The 25,406-nt window shown below is 33.0% G+C and overlaps 3 protein-coding genes and 3 pseudogenes across 3 annotated transcripts; all 6 read right to left on the reverse strand.

Annotated features, from left to right (window-relative positions):
• Positions 1–4,689: 4,689 nt before the first annotated feature.
• On the reverse strand, positions 4,690–6,139 carry LOC120174587 (putative golgin subfamily A member 6-like protein 19). Its single transcript, XM_039181385.1, has 3 exons — positions 5,965–6,139; positions 5,399–5,474; positions 4,690–5,331 (listed from the first exon to the last, which is right to left on the reverse strand). Exons 2-3 carry the CDS (start codon positions 5,465–5,467, stop codon positions 4,879–4,881), a joined length of 522 nt encoding a protein of 173 aa, XP_039037316.1. The 5' UTR covers positions 5,468–5,474; positions 5,965–6,139; the 3' UTR covers positions 4,690–4,878.
• Positions 6,140–7,667: 1,528 nt separating this feature from the next.
• Positions 7,668–8,466, reverse strand: LOC120174694 (annotated as a pseudogene).
• Positions 8,467–10,114: 1,648 nt separating this feature from the next.
• LOC120174593 (tropomyosin beta chain-like) lies at positions 10,115–11,603 on the reverse strand. The gene is made up of 3 exons (XM_039181391.1): positions 11,432–11,603; positions 10,781–10,955; positions 10,115–10,712 (listed from the first exon to the last, which is right to left on the reverse strand). The coding sequence occupies exons 2-3, from the start codon at positions 10,946–10,948 to the stop codon at positions 10,266–10,268; spliced, it is 615 nt and encodes a 204-aa protein (XP_039037322.1). The 5' UTR covers positions 10,949–10,955; positions 11,432–11,603; the 3' UTR covers positions 10,115–10,265.
• A 1,697-nt stretch (positions 11,604–13,300) lies between these two features.
• On the reverse strand, positions 13,301–25,348 carry LOC120174526 (annotated as a pseudogene).
• Positions 21,437–22,886, reverse strand: LOC120174528 (putative golgin subfamily A member 6-like protein 19). The gene is made up of 3 exons (XM_039181342.1): positions 22,712–22,886; positions 22,145–22,220; positions 21,437–22,077 (listed from the first exon to the last, which is right to left on the reverse strand). Exons 2-3 carry the CDS (start codon positions 22,211–22,213, stop codon positions 21,625–21,627), a joined length of 522 nt encoding a protein of 173 aa, XP_039037273.1. The 5' UTR covers positions 22,214–22,220; positions 22,712–22,886; the 3' UTR covers positions 21,437–21,624.
• Positions 24,342–25,215, reverse strand: LOC120174527 (annotated as a pseudogene).
• Positions 25,349–25,406: the final 58 nt, after the last annotated feature.

A 25,406-nucleotide genomic window follows, 5' to 3' on the forward strand; every position in this document is an offset into this window, starting at 1 on the left:
TATTGGACTGAAACGGTGAGTGAGAGTTGAGAGGGGAGAAGGGGTCTTCTGGAACCGAATGAAGAACTGAAAAGCATCATTTTTTAGGTTTTATATTTTAATATTCAGCAACTAAAATGACACCGGCAATAGCTCAGTTGTGAGAGCTTCAGACTGAATATTTAGAGATTATGTGTTCGATCCACGTTCAACGCATGTTTTTTGTTTTTTTGGGCAGTCATATATGGGTAAAATCAGCTCAATAATCTAAGCGTATTATTTTGAAATCTATGATATTTATTACAGTGTACGTGATAATTATCACGTCGGCGTGATAAGTTTTATAAAATATATTAAAAATTAAAACTAATCATATGATATGGAACAAAATTGTATGGAACATGTCACGCCGATATGATGAGTTTCACTTGCATTGTAATAAATGCTGTAAATTCCAAAATAATTTACCTGCTTGGATTATTGGGCTGATTTTGTCTCAAATATGACTAAGATATATGGGCCATAAACAACAGAACCTACTGGCCCACTGCAATTAATTAAGTTCTAAATTAGACATTTTTATTATTATTATTATTTAAAAAATTTCTTTTTTCAAATTATTTATTATTGAATTTCTTTGCTATTTGCGAGGCATCAGCATGCTCAAGTTACATATAAAATAATTTATCAGAAATTTTTTGAATTTTAAATTAAACATAAAATATAAATATTATGTTTTGGTTGAATTGATATTACGAGTAAATCATACATTAATTTAATTATAAAATATCATTATTTAAATAATAATTAATATCATCATAGTATCTTTTTATACCAACAATAAGTTGATCTAGTGAGATGAGGCATTAGATCCCTTAAACAATATCAGGTGTCCGAATTATGACGTTTGTGAATGGAACAAATTGAGTTGAGAGGGTCGTCCTTGCCTCTGCAGTATTCGATCCGGATTAACTGATCAATAGAATAATTATACCAAAAAGATATTTTATCTTTTTATATAATTATTAAATAAAACATCTAAAAACACCACTTAATACAAGACTAATGAATAAATAATTTACTACATTATTTTATTAAATAAAATTTTATAAATTATTAGAATACTTACTTTAGCCTAATAACAAATATAATATTTTATTCCTTAAAAAATAAAATAAACTTTATTTTTATAATAAAATTTTACAATATTTAATTTAAATTAAATCATCGACAAATAAAATATTAAGAATTATTTCAATCAAATCATGGCCTACCTAATGTAGTCAAGAAAGTAGCAATAATCTCAATTCCAATTTCCAAAATTGAAAGTTCTCCACTTTTCAAGTCATCGGAGGACCACTTTACTTAAAACTAACTCTAATTCTACGCCTAGTCCATTCACTCTCTATACTTTTAAATTTTAGTACTTTCTCTTTTAATTTTAATGATTTAGTCTTTCTAGCCTAGAAGTGTTCATAGGTTATATGTGGTATTAATATTTCATGTTTGTCCAAGTCCAATTAGACTCAAATTATATGCCTAAAATTTTGTCCAAACTTACTTGCATTTATAAATAGATTAGTATTTGACGATATTAAAAATAATTCCAAAAATATTTTTCAAATAATAATAATTTGTAAATAGCTAATATAATTTTTAAAAAAATGTTAAGCAAATTATCCAAACTTTAATTTTAAATCAAACAAGTAAAAGGATTGAATTTCAAGAGTTTAAAGAATATAGGGGCTAATGATGAAATTAAAACTTGAAAATAATCCAACCAAAACGTCACCTTTCACTCTATCAGCATTATATGGCCACATATAATTTTTTAGTTTCTTAGTTCCTTGCACTGTACGTTTGAAATCTTCATCTTCCATAGGAAGGGAAGCCAACACCCACCTAATCTCTCTTACAAAATACCTTCAAATGAAAAGCTTTTGTTTTCATGGAGATTTATGAATAAGAAGAAGGCTACATGACTCCGAGGTGGCGGATGCCGTCGTGTCCGCCAACACCAAAACTGAAACAAGTGGTTTACATGAAGAGGCAGCCGTCGAGGAATAGGTTCTTCCAGCCACCTGACTTTGAAGCTTTCATTTTAATTATGACTCCAGAAAAATAATATTGTGTTTGAATGCAGAAACGATTGTCGTTTTAAGGTTATTTTGCTAAATTAAACTTTGTATACATATGTTCGATAATCATATGAGATTTTGATTATATCTAAGATCGAGTCGTATAAAATTTTCTTTTGTAATAAGATTCGAACTCGAAATTTGAAAGGTGGGTATACGTTATGCTATTTGTACTTTAGGTTTTCACGTATTGTATTTTTGGGGTTTCAAACGTTAGTTGAAACAGGAGACTTGGAAGAATTTTGTGATTATTTTGGTATATTGGACTGGGTATGTGATAAAATTTCAAGTTCCCTTAAGTTTTGTAGTAGTTTAATGATTAAAAATGATAAATTTCATTATTAAGATCTATTAATTGTTCGAGTGATTAAGGATAGGATCAAATATAAACATTTACCTTAAAAATGTAATATCACATCGGTTAATAAAAATATATAAATTATCTAGAAAAATAGTTTGATTACTTCATGTAATTATTGTGATAATGTTATTTTTATCTATTATTTTGAGTTTAACTTAATCAAAAAATTAAGATAATAAATTTCCTTTTTGGGTTGGGTAAAAATGAATTTGGGTTAAAAAATTTGAGTTTTCAAAACTTCTATTTTAGCTCAATTAAATGAGTTAATGGCTACTTTTATATAAGCATCATAATTCATTGGGCTTTGACCCACTCTTAAAATTTCAATATAAACCCTTAGTGTGACTCTCTCTCTCTCTTTGTTCATTTTTTAAAATAAATTTTTTATTTAGACCAATTAAATGAGCTAATGGATACGTCGATGTAAACATCATAATTCATTGGGCTCTACCTCTATCATATTGAAGCTTAATAACGTCTCATTCGATCTACCTTTCTCCTAATTATTAGTTAGCTACTTTCTTAAGCCCAAACATTAATTAGAATCAGTTGATATCATAATACTATAAATATTTACAATAGAATTTAGAATGACTCGACTTGATAACCTAAACTCGAAATTGGCTATTCCTTCCTCATTTTAACCTCTCTATTTTTTGCTTAAAAAAAAAGTTCTCTCTTTCTCTCTTTTATTCCCACCGATAAAGATGAAACGTTACCTCAATGGCCACTGTAAATCTGTAGTTTCGATGAAGGTAAACATCTCAAAAATGCAAATAAAGTTTGAATTATAAAACATGATTCATCAACTCAATCAACTCGACTCGATTAAATACACACCCCTCCCGATGTGTGTTTAGGGCTTTGATTCTGAATGAATCAAAATAGATGATTAAGATTAAAATAAATTTATTAATTTTCATGAAAATTGAAAAATATAATATTAATGTAAGGAGGTGGGCTGATCTGATTCATTGTGGGTGGGCAGAACTTCCGTCGTTGTACTTGGGATTGCCGTTAGGTCATCCCAAGAACTCTAAGTCTCTATGGCAACCCATTTTGGATAAAGTCAAAAGTCGGCTCCAAAGTTGGAAAGGTAAATTGCTTTCTTTTGGTGGGAGGTTAACCCTCATTAAATCTGTCCTAGTTAATTTGCATGTATATTACATGTCTATTTTTTCTACGCCCAAGTCAATTGTTGATAAGATTAACAGTCTTATAGCGAATTTCGTTTGGAATGCTAAATCTGATAGGAGTATTCATTGGATTAAGTGGGATAATATTTGTAAACCAAAATCTTACGGGGGGCTGGGCTTATTTGATGTTCAAATCAGGAACCGATCATTTCTTAATAAATGGATTTGGAGGTTTAGTGTTGAAAGTGATAGTTTATGGAGGAAAGTTGTGATTGCTAAGTATAAATATGATCAGAATGCTATTATTCCTTCAGCTGTTAATGTTAAAAAGTCTTCATGGGTGTGGCGAAATATTGTGAACTCATCTGGGTCTTCGGAGTCTGCTTTTCATGCTGATTTGAGGTGTATTATGGGTAATGAGAATAATATTGATTTCTGTTCGGATTGTTGGACATAATTCATTTCTCTTAAATCTTCTTTTCCGAGAATTTTCAGTCTAGCGGCTATCAAATGCAAATAAATATTTACAATAGAATTTAGAATGACTCGACTTGATAACCTAAACTCGAAATTGGCTATTCCTTCCTCATTTTAACCTCTCTATTTTTTGCTTAAAAAAAAGTTCTCTCTTTCTCTCTTTATTCCCACCGATAAAGATGAAACGTTACCTCAATGGACACTGTAAATCTGTAGTTTCGATGAAGGTAAACACCTCAAAAATGCAAAATAAAGTTTGAATTATAAAACATGATTCATCAACTCAATCAACTCGACTCGATTAAATACACACCCCTCCCTATGTGTGTTTAGGGCTTTGATTCTAAATGAATCAAAATAGATGATTAAGATTAAAATAAATTTATTAATTTTCATGAAAATTGAAAAATATAATATTAATGTATAAAGTTTCAATCTAAATCATCTATGATTATATTTATATAGAATTATTGAGTTTACGATAATTTTATGTAAAGAAAGAGTTACGTGCTTACCTAACAAAAATAAAGAATGCATTGCAATTAGTGACGGAGTGAAGTGAAACAAGAGAGAGGTTCATAATCATGCTTGAGTTAAGTGGGAAAAAAATGAGATATTGCTCTTAATTTTTCATCTACTCACCAAACAGTATCAACGTTAAGCAATCCCCAAACAGTATAAAAAATAAACAATCCACAAACAATATTAAAAGTAAGCAATCCCACCAGTAATAATATCAACAATATAAACACCTATCGTCGCTCCCTCTCTCCGTTCATTTTTTAAATTACTTGGGCTCTCGCATTAAAAAAAGTGTTGCCTTTCCGACTTTTGCCTGCACCTGAAGAAGCTCTGAATCAATTGTTTTAACAAGCTCCTCCGCAGAACGAGCATGCTCCTCCGCAGAACGAGCACGTTCCTCCGCAGAACGAGCACGCTCCTCCGCAGAACGAGCAAGCTCCACTGTGGAACGAGCAAGCTCCTCTGTGGAACGAAGACACTCCTCTGTGGAACGAAGACGCTCCTCAAAAGAACGATAAAGCTCATCCGCGGATCGAAGAAGCGTCTCCAAAGAACAAAGACTTTCCTCCAGAGAACGAAGACGCCCCTCCAAAGAACGAGGACGCTTCTTAGCAGAGACTGCGCGTGACTCAACTTCAGCTAATTCAATATAAAACTTCTGAAATGAAACACCCATAACATCCATTGCATTAGCATAGCGGGAGACACCAGCAGAGAACTTCAAGAAAAACCAAGAAATCAGTTGATAAGTACTATAAAATACAAATATTAAAAAAATTACTCACCTCCTCCATGCAATTGGATTCCACAACACTTCCATTCCATGCTCGGACTATTCTCTTAGTGCTAGACATCTTTGCGCTGCATTTTGTAATAACCATTCGGTAGTGTATATAAGAGAGAATTCAGACAAACATCATACCATGTAATTGCAAGTGGATCCCATGGAAGCTTTAATTCAACCGAAATATAATTAACAATATTACTGAATCACCCTACATTGTTTAGCTATTGCTTATTTAAACACAGGTTTTGAATTTAAAATTGATCATATTTCTAAATCATTCAATTTCAATGAATATACATATTCATGCAATTTTTGATGCCAAAACTCATTATTCAGTAGGTTCCACAATTACATTTTACACAGAGAAAAGGCTATATACATTTTACAGTGTAACTGAAATAGAATGGGAGAATAGATAAAACCACGGCTGGGAGAAGAGAGAAGATCCAAAATTCATTGATCCAAAGTTCAAAAGACCAAAAAAAAAAATAGACCTAGCTTTTCCCACAATAAATCGAACATGATTATGGAAATAAAAAAGCAAAAAATTCAACAATACCTGACCTGAGAAAGAATCGGAGTTGAAAACGAGCTCTAAGAACGTTGAAGGAGAACCCAGACAACCGGTTTCTATCTCCGTTTACGAACGCCGACGAGCTGCGCTGCTTGGAGGGTTGTGGCTTTGTATTGGTGTAGAGAAAAACGAATAGAGGTACGCGAGGCAGGTTAGGGATTTGATCTGTTTTGAATGGGAATGGAATACGAGTAGTAAGATTTTTATTAAATAAAGGGTTAAATGCACCATAGCCCCCTAAAGTATACTTTTTGTATGGAAATGCCAAAACACTAGGTAAATTATATATTTAGTCATATAAATATTCTTATGGTTCCGTTTTGATCACCTAACTATTTGTTTTTTTCTCGAAATCATCACAAAACTTAAGTTTTGTTCCATTTTGATAACCTAATTTGATTTGATTTATTTTTAAATCTATAAATATAAGAATTCATTTATTCCTTTAAACTATTCAAATTAAGCTATGTGAGTATCTATAAATTACAAAATTAAGTTACTTTATTGTTAACCTATGTACTAAAATGTATTCGTAGATGATTAGTAAATAATATTCCTACAAAATGTAACTTAATTGTCGACTTAAACATATACAAATACTGGCCTTAAAAATTAAGAAAAAAGAAAAAGAAAAATTGAGCAAAGTCGGTCCTCTTTGAAAAAATCATCAATAGAGGATTACTTTGAAAATAATCGTCGGCAGTTGTGGACAACTTTGTTATAATATTTTTAAACCAAAATATAAAAAATGAAAGTATAAGGACTAAAATAAGAATTTTTTGGAAATCGACTTTAACTAAATTATTTTTTGGCTATCTTTCTTAAAATTACCGTTTGTAGCCAATTTTTTTATAAAATTTCATTTTAGTCTATATATTTTTAACTTCCTTTCAGTTTGGTTCTAAAAATGCAAAAGAAAGGAGCAAAGTCGCTGACAGCTACTGCTTACTTTCTCAAATTCGATTTCAGTTGCCGATGACTTTGCCTGCTTTGTAAAAACAACATATTTTCCTTAATTAATTAGCTTCCATTCTCAAATCCCTAATTATTTTAGCATTCGTTTTCCTCTTAACTTTGCCAAATTTAAAGTTTCTTTGTCCAATATACAAGCCCATGAACGAACCCTGATCTTACTGGACTCAGTCCCAAGCTGCCATACTATCTGCCCAAAGCTTTATGGCAGCATGATGTAGTCCATGCAGGAGCATCCAAACTCTGAGTGAAAGTTCATTTTTTGTTTTACCTTGAATTCCTTGTAAGTTTGGTCTACTTCTTACAACATTAATCCTCAACAAGTTGTCCTGTTTTTCCTCATTTGGCAATCAGTTCTTAAACTGCATTGGAACTATATTTGGATATCTGTAGGAATGTATACACATTAAGGATATATACTCGTATCTGAAAATTATATTCAAGTTTGAGTAACATAGGGTAAGAATGCGTAACTAGATGAATCAAGGGTACCCTGAAGTTATGCTTCAAAGGGCATATATTGCTCTGATTTCTATCTGGTTAAGTTTATGCTGGAAAAGGAGGAGAGTTTATCTGCATGATCTTATTTGTATAAATTGTAAACATCATACATTAGAACACAAAGTTGTTTACTATTGGAATTGAAATAAGAACATACATAAAACATTCATCATAAGAATCATGCATGGTACAAAACTTTTCCCATGTGGAAACAAGGTTCTTACATTAAAGAACCTAACTGTTCCCAGTTTGAAGGCACCCGTGTTTCCCATGCATGGATCGGATCCTCTACAAGGGGTTCGAACTCGGGTCCTTCGATGTTTATTTCGAAAGGAAATTGGTAGAAACCGGAAACAAATTTTTGATCTTCCTCCCATTTGAATAAAGATTGAGCTGAGTCTTCACACAGTTCACTATGGAGATCTTGATTTCCAGTTATAAATCCTTGAGGATTAGCCAGTGGTAGCTTGTTCATCTTGAAAATAGAGTGTGTTCATAATTTCATCCATGGAAACAAATTGCATCTCATCATCTGGGTACTTTCCTGCTAGGAGATTCCCATTGCTGGGAATCTCAACAGCATGATTTGCCATTTGGTTAATGTGAACTTCAATCTCCTCTGGTAGGCTGGCAACCTGCAAATAGGTGAAGTATTTAGCATGATTTCGTGCACGCGTATCGACTACGTTGCTCGGACTTTTCATTTTACTTTATGAGTGATAGAGTATTAAAGAGGGAACCTGTTGTTGAAGGGAAAAGATATGAGCAACACATCCGAAAACAGGGTCCCGGATTCGAGCCAGTGCTTCGTAGGATATGGTGACGACCGCATCGCTTCGATTATGTACAGGTAAGTGTAATAACAGCTTTGAAACATTGCTGGCACCAAACACCTTGTGCACTGCAGCAAAGTAATTTGCAGCGTCATCGTAGCAAAAGTAAGGTGCAAAAACACATTCATTACTGCATTTTCTCCTCAGGAATTTGCATGTTCCACATGAAGATCCAAGCCCTGTCATTTTCCCAAGCTTTTTATACCTTAGATTGTGTCAATGATATATACTTATATACATACTTGTTTTTGTTTAGGAATAAGAAATTACAAAGATCTGCTCTTTATGATCATCATTTTAAAAGGGCATGGAACTTGGTTGAATACAAGGGATACTATTTTTAACTTAAGCTAAAATGGCTTGTGCTTTTTGGGTTCATTTCTTACATTTGGAAAGTTTTGCTTATTTTATGTCTTGAAAAGGGCTTTTATTCATAAAAGTTCTTCACATATAAGCTCTTCTAATGGAAGAATCAATCATCGTTATGATTTGTTGGTCTCTAAGAAAAGCAAAGAGATAATGTGAATGATAATCAAAAGTATAAGGCTATTTACGTAGACAAATATATATTAATCTATTCGTTCTCCCTCTATATGATAGTTTATTATTGATGTTCAATCGGATGTATAATGGTAATAAACGTCTGTGATAATTCACTTCTTCTGATATAGATGAAGAGTCAACGAATGATGGTGATGTAGGGTTATTGTAAAAATGCTTAGAGTAAATGGGTGTTCGGAAAAAGGAGTCTTGGAGAATGGAGACAAAATCTCATTTTAATGGGACCGACAAATATATCTTAAACATAAGGTATAAAGCTAAAAAATACCTCTAATATTTGACTAAATAATCATTCGGACACTTATTCTTTTTTTTATGGAGCAGTTTGACTCTCAACATTTCATTTTAAGGTAAAAAAGATCCCTAATTTTGGTGCAACTGTTTTGATGTCTAAAACGACATCGTTTTAACACCTAACTTTAGGAGTGTGTCGATTTTATCACTAAATTTTTAGACAACTTACTTTTTTTACATTACACTTTCTGACCAACATCGATAGATGACAACCAATCACTCTAATTAAATGAATTTGACACCTAAGTTCAGGGGTACGTGGTATTAGACATTTAAGGATGAATGGTAAAAGAGGGGTTTTTTTTTTGGTTTGATAAAAATGAATTTGGGTTAAAAATTTAGATATAATTTTTTTATTTAGACCAATTAAATGAGTTAATGGATACACTGATGTAAACATCATAATTTATTGGGCTCCGACCTCTATCATATTTAAGTCTAATAATGTCTCATTCGGTCTGCCTTTCTCCTAATTATTAGTTAGCTACTTTCCCACAAACATTAATTAGAATAAATTGGTATCATAATATTATAAATATTTACAATAAAATTTAGAACGATTCGACTTGAAAAAAAATTAAATAGAGTTTGAATTATAAAACATGACTATATCAACTCTACATTTTTTAACTCGACTCAACTTAATTAAATACTCACCCCCTTCATATGTATGTTTTGGGCTTTGATTCTAAATGAATCAAAATCGATGATTAAGATTAAAATAAATTTATTAATTTTTCATAAAAATTGAAAATATAATATTAATGTATAAAGTTCTAATCTAAATCATCTATTTAAAATCATCTATGATTATATTTGTATAGAATTAATGAGTCTATGATAATTTTATGTAAAAAAAAAGAGTTACGTGCTTACTAATAAAAATAAAGAATGCATTGCAATTAGTGAGAGTTAAGTGGAACAAGGGAGAGGTTCATAATAATGCCTGAGTTAAGTGGTAAAAGGAGATATTGCTATTCATTTTTCATCTACTCATCAAATTGTATCAACGGTAATCAATCCAACAGAACAGTATCAACGGTAACCAATTTAACAGTATAAAAGAAAGTAATCCAAAACAGTATAAAAGTATGTAATCTCACTCGTAACAATATCACCAGTATAAACATCTAGCGTCGCTCCATCTCTTTGTTCCTTTTTTCAAGTACTTCGGCACTCGCATTAAGAAGGTTTGTTACCTTTCTGACTTCTGCCCGGACTCGAAGAAGCTCCGACTCAGTTGTTGTAGCACGGTCCTCCGCAGCATCAGCTCGTTGTTCCGCAACATCAGCTCGCTGTTCCGCAGCATCAGCTCGCTGCTCCGCAGCACAAGCCATCTTAATCGCAGAACGACAACGTTTATCCGTATCACGAAAAGCCTCATTTATGGAAAGAATACGCTCCTCCAAAGAATGAATGCGCTCGTCCTTGGAACGAGAAAGCTCCACCATAGAACGAAGGCTCTCCTCTGCAATCTCTGCACGTGAATGAACTTCAGCTAATGTAGCATAAAACTTCTCATATGAAGGATCCATAACACCCACTGCTTTATCGTAGCGGAAGACACCAGCCTTGTGCTGCAAGAAAAACGACAAAATCAATTGATAGTTACTATAAAATACAAATATTAAAAAAAATTACTCACATCATCCGTGAAACTGGATTCATTCTGTTGGGGCCCAGTTTGATGCTCAGCCACTGCTAAGTCTATTTGATCATCTGCCAGCTCCATGTCATCATTGAATTCTCCAGCATTTACATCATGTTGGCCCTCGGTTGGTATCTCAGGCACTGTGCTCATAGAGTTAGACATCTTTACCCTGCATATTGTAATATCCATTTGGTAGGAGAAGTCAGGCAAACATCATACCATGTAATTGCAAGTGGATCCCATGGAAGCTTTAATTCAACCGAAATATAATTAACAATATTACTTAATCACCCTACATTGTTTAGCTATTGCTTATTTAAACACTAGTTTTGAATTGAAATTTGATCATATTTCTAAATCATTCAATTTCAATGAATATAAATATTCATGCAATTATGGATGCCAAAACTCATTATTCAGTAGGTTCCACAATTACATTTTACACAGAGAAAAGGCTATATACATTTTACAGTGCAACTTAAATAGAATGGGAGAATAGATAAAACCACGGCTGGGAGAAGAGAGAAGATCCAAAATTCATTGATCCAAAGTTCAAAAGACCAAAAAAAATAGACCTAGCTTTTCCCACAATAAATCGAACAGGATTATGGAAATAAAAAAGCAAAAAAATCAACAATACCTGACCTGAGAAAGAATCGGAGTTGAAAACGAGCTCTAAGAACGTTGAAGGAGAACCCCGACAACCAGTTTCTATCGCCGTTCGCGAACGCCGACGAGCTGCGCTGCTTCGAGGGTTGTGGCTTTGTATTGGTGTAGAGAAAAACGAATAGAGGTACGCGAGGCAGGTTAGGGATTTGATCGGTTTTGAATGGGAATCGAATGCGAGTAGTAAGATTTTTATTAAATAAAGGGCTAAATGCATCCTAGCCCCTAAAATATGCTATTTGTACATAAATGCCAAAACACAAGGGTAAATTATATATTTAGTCCTTAAGTATTCTTATGGTTCGGTCACCTAGTTTGATTTGATTTATTTGTTAATTTTATAATATAAAATAATTTATTTATTCCTTTAATTTATTCAAATTAAGCTATCTGATTAGCTGGAAAATACAAAATTAAGTTACTTTATTGTTAACCTATGTACTAAAGAGATCTTTATCTACAGACTGATCTTTTTTCCTTAAAATGAAATGTTAGAGACTAAAATACTCTAAAAAAAAATATGAATTAAAATAACTATTTAGTCAAACGTTAGATTTATTCTTTGTCATTGTACTTACACTTGACATAAATCCTTAAAAGAAAAATGAAGAATAAGAAATAACATATGTAGCATGCTCAGACTATTTACCTGTGAATTTATCCTTTCCATGGAAGATAGGAACTGGCCTCAATTAGTCCATCGTTTCATGAAGAAATAATGATGAATTTATGGGAAAAATCCTTTTTTGAAATCACAAATCAAAGTTCCATAGCATAGGGATTGAATTATAGGCTATAACTTTCCATGATATATGTATATTGTATATGAAAAAATATATGTGTATCATATATGGATATAAAAAGTCGTTTAAATTGAAATCAATTAGTATCGTAAAATTATAAATATTTATAATTAAATTTAAACAAAAACTCGAGTAACTCGACTCAAAATAAATTCAAATAAATCTTGAATTATAAAATATGACTCGCTAATTAGACTAACTATTTTTTTAACTCAATTCAACTTGATCAAATACTCACTCTTAATTATAAATGGAGCACTTCTATAATGAGATTTTATAATATTTAATTTGGATTAACCTGATTATGAATGAATAAAGTGACAGAATTTATTTATAATAATATTATGGGTAAATTACACCAAATATCATTGAATTTTATTCACTAACTTTTTTTATATCACTAAACTTTTAATTTTGTCAATTATAACACTGAATTTTAATTTTACATTCAATTAGGTCTCTATATCGTTAAGTAATAGGATGATGGCATGGTTAATGATTTTTTACATGACTTGCCACATCAATACGACATCATTTTGGAGTAATTGTTTTGATGTTTAGACACTTAATTTTAGGGGTGTGTTGATTTTGCCACTGAAATTTTGAACTACATATTTTTTTGACACTGCACTTTCTAATAGCCACCCCTCATTACTTATCACCATTCGCAGTAAAATCAATATCAAAACGCTCACATTCATCTTTCTTTACCTATAATTACTTTTTTCACGAAACTTACTCAAAATTAATATTAGAATATATGAAAATTATGTGTGTTTGGGGTGATGAGGCCAATGAGGATTTGAGTTTTGAATTTTTTTTTAATTTTCATGACATAAAATATTATTAAATAAATCAGGTCATATTAATATATTACTAAAATAAGCCGTAGAGACCAAAACGGGAAGAACTCAAAAGTTGAATGATTAAATAAAAAACTTTAAAGCTTAATGATCAAAATAGATGTGAGAAAAAGTTAAATGGTGAAATTTAGTAATTTATCCATAAGATTAATTATCATTTTAAAAGTTCAAAGTTTTCATGAACAAGCTGATGGATATTCATGTACTACAATCTCTGAAAATAAACTTTTACAGTGTGTAACGCAGTTGATATCGTCGAAGCCACTCCTCGCCCTTCTCGTATAAATCCGACATACAGAATGTTTGCTGTTGGAACTTCTAGTTTGCAGCATAAATTGAAGCACCACGCCATGCATCGAGAACGGGATCTAATGCTCTTACCACCTTAATCGGCGACCCACATGGTTGAAGCATCCGGACTCCGGCTTCCAATAGTTCATTTATACCGGGAAAGAGACTGCACCCACCAGTCATAAAAATAGAACTGGTCAACCTATTCTCCAGTGCCTCAGCCTTGGATGGCAACCTTCTTATTGAGACCCTGGTCATCTCATCTAAACCCGCTTGATCTATCCCGACCAAGTTCGGGTGGAATAATATTTCACGACATAGGAACCTTTCGATCCCAAGCACAATTTGGAAGTCTTCCTTGGTGAGAGCACGAACAACTGGTGCCTCGGCGGTAGCCGGCTGTGAAGGTGTTGGTTCCGGTTTAGGAACAAATGTCGGATCTATCTCCTGCAGAAACAGAGAATGTAACGAATGATCCATCTTCAATAATCGGAAAATCTCAGATAGATCGACACATGCCAAGAGAAAGAAACTGACCTGGAGCCTAGAACAAGCACAGGCCAGCTCTGCTTCATCTTCATCAGCTCCATTTTCATCGTCAACGTTATCTTTTCCCATTAGTTTGTAAAGTTGCCAATCTTCGTCTCTGGCACCGAAAGTATCCTCACCATGACCTCGGTCAAAAGCTGCAGTAGTCAAGAGGCGCATTCTTTCCCTCTGAGCTGCATTCAATCTTTCTCCACGCCCGACGCCCCCGGACACACTACTTCCATTAGTATCACCCCCGTTTGTCTCGAGTTTTTTCCGCTGTTCAACCTTCTCACGCAATTCTTTGTATTTAGAGTGCATCTCTTCGAGATAAAGTTGAGGGTTCTCCCTGTAAAAAGATAAAGCAATGAAGAAGACTTAAGTATCAATCAGATTAAATGTAAACTCGCAATATGATGGGACCACCTTTTTTCTCGTTAAATTTAAATGTGAAAATGGTAAAGACAAAAATCTGTGTTCGAGGCATACAAACGTCTTTCTTCATCTAGCTGGGTTTTCCTTTCTCGTTCTAGTTCTTCTTCGAAACGTTTCTGTTTAGCTAGCTGCCGGCCCTCTGTCGTGGTTTTAAGAAATATCTGCCTCTTATTTTCCTTGAGCTGTCACAGTAAATCAACCAACAAATCATTTGCCTTCGACTAAAAAAATACCATCAATGACAAGAAAGCAATGCATATTAGATATTTGCTGTTAAAGGTTTAGGTACCTGCTCGGGGGTAAGCATATTATCAGGAACGTTTACAAGAGGATATTTCTCGCTCATAGAAGATTCCGTCTTCTCCTCATTTTCAGCTTGTTCGGGCTTTGGTTCACCTTTTGCTTTTCTTAACGACTGTATCACCTTCGTAAGCGTTGATTCTATTTCCTGTTTAGAAGTATAACCGGTTTCCGAAAGGAAAAAAGGAATTTCTTCCTCTTGAATTTGTCCGAGTTGTTGCAAGAGAAATTCTAACCCATGCAATTGATTTTCTAGTTCGTTTATTCTAGACGACCTCTTCGCTTCAGCCATTTCTCTCAATCTTTGTCCTTGCCTTTCCCTTATAGCAGCTTTTCTTGCTATCTCTTCTTCCGAAGGAGGTTCTTCGATTGGTGGTGGAACCCATGGAAGCTGCCAACACCTGGTTTTATCTTCCGCTTCCTTGCCACCTTTCTGTTACAGTATTTGACCTTTAAGGAGTTGAAAAGACAGCGGAAGGGGAAAAAAACGTAATTCAATTACCTGAAATAATCGAGCTTCTAAGGCATAATTGGGTGCAATATAGCAGTGTTCCATCTTCAATCTTCGACCTTTTCCCACGTAAATCTAGCCCTATTATAAGCATTTAAAAAACATTAGAAAATGTCTATCCAAGCATGTCACGATTCAGACTATTCATGGATTTATACTCACATGTGATGAGGATACTTAAGTGAAAGAAGTTGCTTCAAATAGTCGGTGACATAGAATCCACCAATGTTAGTTTGGCAGCATCCTTTGTAAACCGGCTCCCCATTAACAAACTGTGTTCAAACAAATGCCATTATAATCTGAACTTCAACGTGCTTGCTTCGTCTTGGTCAAATTTAATATTTATTGCCTCAATCATATTTCGTAAATTCCTATTCTAAAGTTCTATTACAAGATCTATCTTCCTTTGCCAACCACGTAACAGACCGAAGGTTCATCGAAGGAACATAAGGAGACGTTAATGTTGAAAAGTTTTCATGACACTAACATAAAACGAGACATTTTTAAGGAAAAATTCGAATAGAAACTTAGAACATGCTTCAAACCTAAATAATGACCACCTCAACTTTGCAAATCTAGGCACCGAGGTAAACTACGAAGTCAAGGTAACATACGGGAATGACATGAGTAGTGGTGAATCCAGGACAGATAGCTAGACCGTCTTTCTCACAAAGCCCATGCAGTTGATTATACTTATAGCTGAAAACAGCATCAACACCAAATGCTGAAATCTCAAACAGAGAAATCAAACATCAGAGATCATATAAATACAGAACAAATAGTTTCATGTATTAAAAGATACGGAATAAAAAAAACGTGGCAAGTATTAATTCAAATGAAATTCCATAACTTATTTTGAAGAAATTTGAGCCTTACTCGTGGATGCAGGACAATGTATCACTCAGATAAAACAAGTGAGCCTAATATGTGATGTTAAAATGAGTGCTTTATACCTACAGATGGAACCCCGTAAGTCTCAAAAAGAAGTTCAGCCATTTTACTGCGGGAATAAACCGGGTTGCAGACATTCCGTGATCAAGATAGGATGATCGATCTGCGGATCGAGGACCGGCGCGACTGCAATCAAAATATCTCAATAAAGCAGTGTCATGGTCACCAACAATTGTCACAGTTTCCCCTGCATTAACCCAAATCCCAAAAATTAATTTTTTAACCCTAGTTCATACCTTTTCTTTTCCTTTCTGAAGAATGAGAAGCAAAATACCGGTGGATTTACGGCGTGGTCTTTGAACAATGTTACGGAAAACAACCCGCGGCTCAGTCTCTCCAGCCCAACTGCAAAAATAGAGAGAGAGAGAGAAAAAAAGTCGATAAGTTATTGTTTTCTAATGGGTAAAAGACGAAGAGTTAGGGGATTTATAGAGAAAGGTTAAAGTAAAGTACCCAATTCGAAAATAGGAAGCGCCATTGTCGATGACGACGGGAGTGGAAGAAGGGAATCGATTGTAATCCGTTTGCCTCTGAATTTTCGAAATGAATGGCATGCTTTTTGATTTAGGGTTTCTATTGGACTGAAACGGTGAGTGAGAGTTGAGAGGGGAGAAGGGGTCTTCTGGAACCGAATGAAGAACTGAAAAGCATCATTTTTTTAGGTTTTATATTTTAATATTCAGCAACTAAAATGACACCGGCAATAGCTCAGTTGTGAGAGCTTCAGACTGAATATTTAGAGATTATGTGTTCGATCCACGTTCAACGCATGATTTTTTTGTTTTTTTGGGCAGTCATATATGGGTAAAATCAGCTCAATAATCTAAGCGTATTATTTTGAAATCTATGATATTTATTACAGTGTACGTGATAATTATCACGTCGGCGTGATAAGTTTTATAAAATATATTAAAAATTAAAACTAATCATATGATATGGAACAAAATTGTATGGAACATGTCACGCCGATATGATGAGTTTCACTTGCATTGTAATAAATGCTGTAAATTCCAAAATAATTTCCGAGTAACCCTATTGAGCTAAATAATTTACCTGCTTGGATTATTGGGCTGATTTTGTCTCAAATATGACTAAGATATATGGGCCATAAACAACAGAACCTACTGGCCCACTGCAATTAATTAAGTTCTAAATTAGACATTTTTATTATTATTATTATTTAAAAAATTTCTTTTTTCAAATTATTTATTATTGAATTTCTTTGCTATTTGCGAGGCATCAGCATGCTCAAGTTACATATAAAAATAATTTATCAGAAATTTTTTGAATTTTAAATTAAACATAAAATATAAATATTATGTTTTTGGTTGAATTGATATTACGAGTAAATCATACATTAATTTAATTATAAAATATCATTATTTAAATAATAATTAATATCATCATAGTATCTTTTTATACCAACAATAAGTTGATCTAGTGAGATGAGGCATTAGATCCCTTAAACAATATCAGGTGTCCGAATTATGACGTTTGTGAATGGAACAAATTGAGTTGAGAGGGTCGTCCTTGCCTCTGCAGTATTCGATCCGGATTAACTGATCAATAGAATAATTATACCAAAAAGATATTTTATCTTTTTATATAATTATTAAATAAAACATCTAAAAACACCACTTAATACAAGACTAATGAATAAATAATTTACTACATTTATTTTATTAAATAAAATTTTATAAATTATTAGAATACTTACTTTAGCCTAATAACAAAATATAATATTTTATTCCTTAAAAAATAAAATAAACTTTATTTTTATAATAAAATTTTACAATATTTAATTTAAATTAAATCATCGACAAATAAAATATTAAGAATTATTTCAATCAAATCATGGCCTACCTAATGTAGTCAAGAAAGTAGCAATAATCTCAATTCCAATTTCCAAAATTGAAAGTTCTCCACTTTTCAAGTCATCGGAGGACCACTTTACTTAAAACTAACTCTAATTCTACGCCTAGTCCATTCACTCTCTATACTTTTAAATTTTAGTACTTTCTCTTTTAATTTTAATGATTTAGTCTTTCTAGCCTAGAAGTGTTCATAGGTTATATGTGGTATTAATATATTTCATGTTTGTCCAAGTCCAATTAGACTCAAATTATATGCCTAAAATTTTGTCCAAACTTACTTGCATTTATAAATAGATTAGTATTTGACGATATTAAAAATAATTCCAAAAATATTTTTCAAATAATAATAATTTGTAAATAGCTAATATAATTTTTAAAAAAATGTTAAGCAAATTATCCAAACTTTAATTTTAAATCAAACAAGTAAAAGGATTGAATTTCAAGAGTTTAAAGAATATAGGGGCTAATGATGAAATTAAAACTTGAAAATAATCCAACCAAAACGTCACCTTTCACTCTATCAGCATTATATGGCCACATATAATTTTTTAGTTTCTTAGTTCCTTGCACTGTACGTTTGAAATCTTCATCTTCCATAGGAAGGGAAGCCAACACCCACCTAATCTCTCTTACAAAATACCTTCAAATGAAAAGCTTTTGTTTTCATGGAGATTTATGAATAAGAAGAAGGCTACATGACTCCGAGGTGGCGGATGCCGTCGTGTCCGCCAACACCAAAACTGAAACAAGTGGTTTACATGAAGAGGCAGCCGTCGAGGAATAGGTTCTTCCAGCCACCTGACTTTGAAGCTTTCATTTTAATTATGACTCCAGAAAAATAATATTGTGTTTGAATGCAGAAACGATTGTCGTTTTAAGGTTATTTTGCTAAATTAAACTTTGTATACATATGTTCGATAATCATATGAGATTTTGATTATATCTAAGATCGAGTCGTATAAAATTTTCTTTTGTAATAAGATTCGAACTCGAAATTTGAAAGGTGGGTATACGTTATGCTATTTGTACTTTAGGTTTTCACGTATTGTATTTTTGGGGTTTCAAACGTTAGTTGAAACAGGAGACTTGGAAGAATTTTGTGATTATTTTGGTATATTGGACTGGGTATGTGATAAAATTTCAAGTTCCCTTAAGTTTTGTAGTAGTTTAATGATTAAAAATGATAAATTTCATTATTAAGATCTATTAATTGTTCGAGTGATTAAGGATAGGATCAAATATAAACATTTACCTTAAAAATGTAATATCACATCGGTTAATAAAAATATATAAATTATCTAGAAAAATAGTTTGATTACTTCATGTAATTATTGTGATAATGTTATTTTTATCTATTATTTTGAGTTTAACTTAATCAAAAAATTAAGATAATAAATTTCCTTTTTGGGTTGGGTAAAAATGAATTTGGGTTAAAAAATTTGAGTTTTCAAAACTTCTATTTTAGCTCAATTAAATGAGTTAATGGCTACTTTTATATAAGCATCATAATTCATTGGGCTTTGACCCACTCTTAAAATTTCAATATAAACCCTTAGTGTGACTCTCTCTCTCTCTTTGTTCATTTTTTAAAATAAATTTTTTATTTAGACCAATTAAATGAGCTAATGGATACGTCGATGTAAACATCATAATTCATTGGGCTCTACCTCTATCATATTGAAGCTTAATAACGTCTCATTCGATCTACCTTTCTCCTAATTATTAGTTAGCTACTTTCTTAAGCCCAAACATTAATTAGAATCAGTTGATATCATAATACTATAAATATTTACAATAGAATTTAGAATGACTCGACTTGATAACCTAAACTCGAAATTGGCTATTCCTTCCTCATTTTAACCTCTCTATTTTTTGCTTAAAAAAAAAGTTCTCTCTTTCTCTCTTTTATTCCCACCGATAAAGATGAAACGTTACCTCAATGGCCACTGTAAATCTGTAGTTTCGATGAAGGTAAACATCTCAAAAATGCAAATAAAGTTTGAATTATAAAACATGATTCATCAACTCAATCAACTCGACTCGATTAAATACACACCCCTCCCGATGTGTGTTTAGGGCTTTGATTCTGAATGAATCAAAATAGATGATTAAGATTAAAATAAATTTATTAATTTTCATGAAAATTGAAAAATATAATATTAATGTAAGGAGGTGGGCTGATCTGATTCATTGTGGGTGGGCAGAACTTCCGTCGTTGTACTTGGGATTGCCGTTAGGTCATCCCAAGAACTCTAAGTCTCTATGGCAACCCATTTTGGATAAAGTCAAAAGTCGGCTCCAAAGTTGGAAAGGTAAATTGCTTTCTTTTGGTGGGAGGTTAACCCTCATTAAATCTGTCCTAGTTAATTTGCATGTATATTACATGTCTATTTTTTCTACGCCCAAGTCAATTGTTGATAAGATTAACAGTCTTATAGCGAATTTCGTTTGGAATGCTAAATCTGATAGGAGTATTCATTGGATTAAGTGGGATAATATTTGTAAACCAAAATCTTACGGGGGGCTGGGCTTATTTGATGTTCAAATCAGGAACCGATCATTTCTTAATAAATGGATTTGGAGGTTTAGTGTTGAAAGTGATAGTTTATGGAGGAAAGTTGTGATTGCTAAGTATAAATATGATCAGAATGCTATTATTCCTTCAGCTGTTAATGTTAAAAAGTCTTCATGGGTGTGGCGAAATATTGTGAACTCATCTGGGTCTTCGGAGTCTGCTTTTCATGCTGATTTGAGGTGTATTATGGGTAATGAGAATAATATTGATTTCTGTTCGGATTGTTGGACATAATTCATTTCTCTTAAATCTTCTTTTCCGAGAATTTTCAGTCTAGCGGCTATCAAATGCAAATAAATATTTACAATAGAATTTAGAATGACTCGACTTGATAACCTAAACTCGAAATTGGCTATTCCTTCCTCATTTTAACCTCTCTATTTTTTGCTTAAAAAAAAGTTCTCTCTTTCTCTCTTTTATTCCCACCGATAAAGATGAAACGTTACCTCAATGGACACTGTAAATCTGTAGTTTCGATGAAGGTAAACACCTCAAAAATGCAAAATAAAGTTTGAATTATAAAACATGATTCATCAACTCAATCAACTCGACTCGATTAAATACACACCCCTCCCTATGTGTGTTTAGGGCTTTGATTCTAAATGAATCAAAATAGATGATTAAGATTAAAATAAATTTATTAATTTTCATGAAAATTGAAAAATATAATATTAATGTATAAAGTTTCAATCTAAATCATCTATGATTATATTTATATAGAATTATTGAGTTTACGATAATTTTATGTAAAGAAAGAGTTACGTGCTTACCTAACAAAAATAAAGAATGCATTGCAATTAGTGACGGAGTGAAGTGAAACAAGAGAGAGGTTCATAATCATGCTTGAGTTAAGTGGGAAAAAAATGAGATATTGCTCTTAATTTTTCATCTACTCACCAAACAGTATCAACGTTAAGCAATCCCCAAACAGTATAAAAAATAAACAATCCACAAACAATATTAAAAGTAAGCAATCCCACCAGTAATAATATCAACAATATAAACACCTATCGTCGCTCCCTCTCTCCGTTCATTTTTAAATTACTTGGGCTCTCGCATTAAAAAAAGTGTTGCCTTTCCGACTTTTGCCTGCACCTGAAGAAGCTCTGAATCAATTGTTTTAACAAGCTCCTCCGCAGAACGAGCATGCTCCTCCGCAGAACGAGCACGTTCCTCCGCAGAACGAGCACGCTCCTCCGCAGAACGAGCAAGCTCCACTGTGGAACGAGCAAGCTCCTCTGTGGAACGAAGACACTCCTCTGTGGAACGAAGACGCTCCTCAAAAGAACGATAAAGCTCATCCGCGGATCGAAGAAGCGTCTCCAAAGAACAAAGACTTTCCTCCAGAGAACGAAGACGCCCCTCCAAAGAACGAGGACGCTTCTTAGCAGAGACTGCGCGTGACTCAACTTCAGCTAATTCAATATAAAACTTCTGAAATGAAACACCCATAACATCCATTGCATTAGCATAGCGGGAGACACCAGCAGAGAACTTCAAGAAAAACCAAGAAATCAGTTGATAAGTACTATAAAATACAAATATTAAAAAAATTACTCACCTCCTCCATGCAATTGGATTCCACAACACTTCCATTCCATGCTCGGACTATTCTCTTAGTGCTAGACATCTTTGCGCTGCATTTTGTAATAACCATTCGGTAGTGTATATAAGAGAGAATTCAGACAAACATCATACCATGTAATTGCAAGTGGATCCCATGGAAGCTTTAATTCAACCGAAATATAATTAACAATATTACTGAATCACCCTACATTGTTTAGCTATTGCTTATTTAAACACAGGTTTTGAATTTAAAATTGATCATATTTCTAAATCATTCAATTTCAATGAATATACATATTCATGCAATTTTTGATGCCAAAACTCATTATTCAGTAGGTTCCACAATTACATTTTACACAGAGAAAAGGCTATATACATTTTACAGTGTAACTGAAATAGAATGGGAGAATAGATAAAACCACGGCTGGGAGAAGAGAGAAGATCCAAAATTCATTGATCCAAAGTTCAAAAGACCAAAAAAAAAAAATAGACCTAGCTTTTCCCACAATAAATCGAACATGATTATGGAAATAAAAAAGCAAAAAATTCAACAATACCTGACCTGAGAAAGAATCGGAGTTGAAAACGAGCTCTAAGAACGTTGAAGGAGAACCCAGACAACCGGTTTCTATCTCCGTTTACGAACGCCGACGAGCTGCGCTGCTTGGAGGGTTGTGGCTTTGTATTGGTGTAGAGAAAAACGAATAGAGGTACGCGAGGCAGGTTAGGGATTTGATCTGTTTTGAATGGGAATGGAATACGAGTAGTAAGATTTTTATTAAATAAAGGGTTAAATGCACCATAGCCCCCTAAAGTATACTTTTTGTATGGAAATGCCAAAACACTAGGTAAATTATATATTTTAGTCATATAAATATTCTTATGGTTCCGTTTTGATCACCTAACTATTTGTTTTTTTTCTCGAAATCATCACAAAACTTAAGTTTTGTTCCATTTTGATAACCTAATTTGATTTGATTTATTTTTAAATCTATAAATATAAGAATTCATTTATTCCTTTAAACTATTCAAATTAAGCTATGTGAGTATCTATAAATTACAAAATTAAGTTACTTTATTGTTAACCTATGTACTAAAATGTATTCGTAGATGATTAGTAAATAATATTCCTACAAAATGTAACTTAATTGTCGACTTAAACATATACAAATACTGGCCTTAAAAATTAAGAAAAAAGAAAAAGAAAAATTGAGCAAAGTCGGTCCTCTTTGAAAAAATCATCAATAGAGGATTACTTTGAAAATAATCGTCGGCAGTTGTGGACAACTTTGTTATAATTTTTAAACCAAAATATAAAAAATGAAAGTATAAGGACTAAAATAAGAATTTTTTGGAAATCGACTTTAACTAAATTATTTTTTGGCTATCTTTCTTAAAATTACCGTTTGTAGCCAATTTTTTTATAAAATTTCATTTTAGTCTATATATTTTTAACTTCCTTTCAGTTTGGTTCTAAAAATGCAAAAGAAAGGAGCAAAGTCGCTGACAGCTACTGCTTACTTTCTCAAATTCGATTTCAGTTGCCGATGACTTTGCCTGCTTTGTAAAAACAACATATTTTCCTTAATTAATTAGCTTCCATTCTCAAATCCCTAATTATTTTAGCATTCGTTTTCCTCTTAACTTTGCCAAATTTAAAGTTTCTTTGTCCAATATACAAGCCCATGAACGAACCCTGATCTTACTGGACTCAGTCCCAAGCTGCCATACTATCTGCCCAAAGCTTTATGGCAGCATGATGTAGTCCATGCAGGAGCATCCAAACTCTGAGTGAAAGTTCATTTTTTGTTTTACCTTGAATTCCTTGTAAGTTTGGTCTACTTCTTACAACATTAATCCTCAACAAGTTGTCCTGTTTTTCCTCATTTGGCAATCAGTTCTTAAACTGCATTGGAACTATATTTGGATATCTGTAGGAATGTATACACATTAAGGATATATACTCGTATCTGAAAATTATATTCAAGTTTGAGTAACATAGGGTAAGAATGCGTAACTAGATGAATCAAGGGTACCCTGAAGTTATGCTTCAAAGGGCATATATTGCTCTGATTTCTATCTGGTTAAGTTTATGCTGGAAAAGGAGGAGAGTTTATCTGCATGATCTTATTTGTATAAATTGTAAACATCATACATTAGAACACAAAGTTGTTTACTATTGGAATTGAAATAAGAACATACATAAAACATTCATCATAAGAATCATGCATGGTACAAAACTTTTCCCATGTGGAAACAAGGTTCTTACATTAAAGAACCTAACTGTTCCCAGTTTGAAGGCACCCCTGTGTTTCCCATGCATGGATCGGATCCTCTACAAGGGGTTCGAACTCGGGTCCTTCGATGTTTATTTCGAAAGGAAATTGGTAGAAACCGGAAACAAATTTTTGATCTTCCTCCCATTTGAATAAAGATTGAGCTGAGTCTTCACACAGTTCACTATGGAGATCTTGATTTCCAGTTATAAATCCTTGAGGATTAGCCAGTGGTAGCTTGTTCATCTTGAAAATAGAGTGTGTTCATAATTTCATCCATGGAAACAAATTGCATCTCATCATCTGGGTACTTTCCTGCTAGGAGATTCCCATTGCTGGGAATCTCAACAGCATGATTTGCCATTTGGTTAATGTGAACTTCAATCTCCTCTGGTAGGCTGGCAACCTGCAAATAGGTGAAGTATTTAGCATGATTTCGTGCACGCGTATCGACTACGTTGCTCGGACTTTTCATTTTACTTTATGAGTGATAGAGTATTAAAGAGGGAACCTGTTGTTGAAGGGAAAAGATATGAGCAACACATCCGAAAACAGGGTCCCGGATTCGAGCCAGTGCTTCGTAGGATATGGTGACGACCGCATCGCTTCGATTATGTACAGGTAAGTGTAATAACAGCTTTGAAACATTGCTGGCACCAAACACCTTGTGCACTGCAGCAAAGTAATTTGCAGCGTCATCGTAGCAAAAGTAAGGTGCAAAAACACATTCATTACTGCATTTTCTCCTCAGGAATTTGCATGTTCCACATGAAGATCCAAGCCCTGTCATTTTCCCAAGCTTTTTATACCTTAGATTGTGTCAATGATATATACTTATATACATACTTGTTTTTGTTTAGGAATAAGAAATTACAAAGATCTGCTCTTTATGATCATCATTTTAAAAGGGCATGGAACTTGGTTGAATACAAGGGATACTATTTTTAACTTAAGCTAAAATGGCTTGTGCTTTTTGGGTTC

Source organism: Hibiscus syriacus, unplaced genomic scaffold (genome assembly GCF_006381635.1).
Source record: "Hibiscus syriacus cultivar Baekdansim isolate YM2019G1 unplaced genomic scaffold, ASM638163v2 tig00112114_pilon, whole genome shotgun sequence".
Classification (NCBI taxonomy): domain Eukaryota; kingdom Viridiplantae; phylum Streptophyta; class Magnoliopsida; order Malvales; family Malvaceae; genus Hibiscus; species Hibiscus syriacus.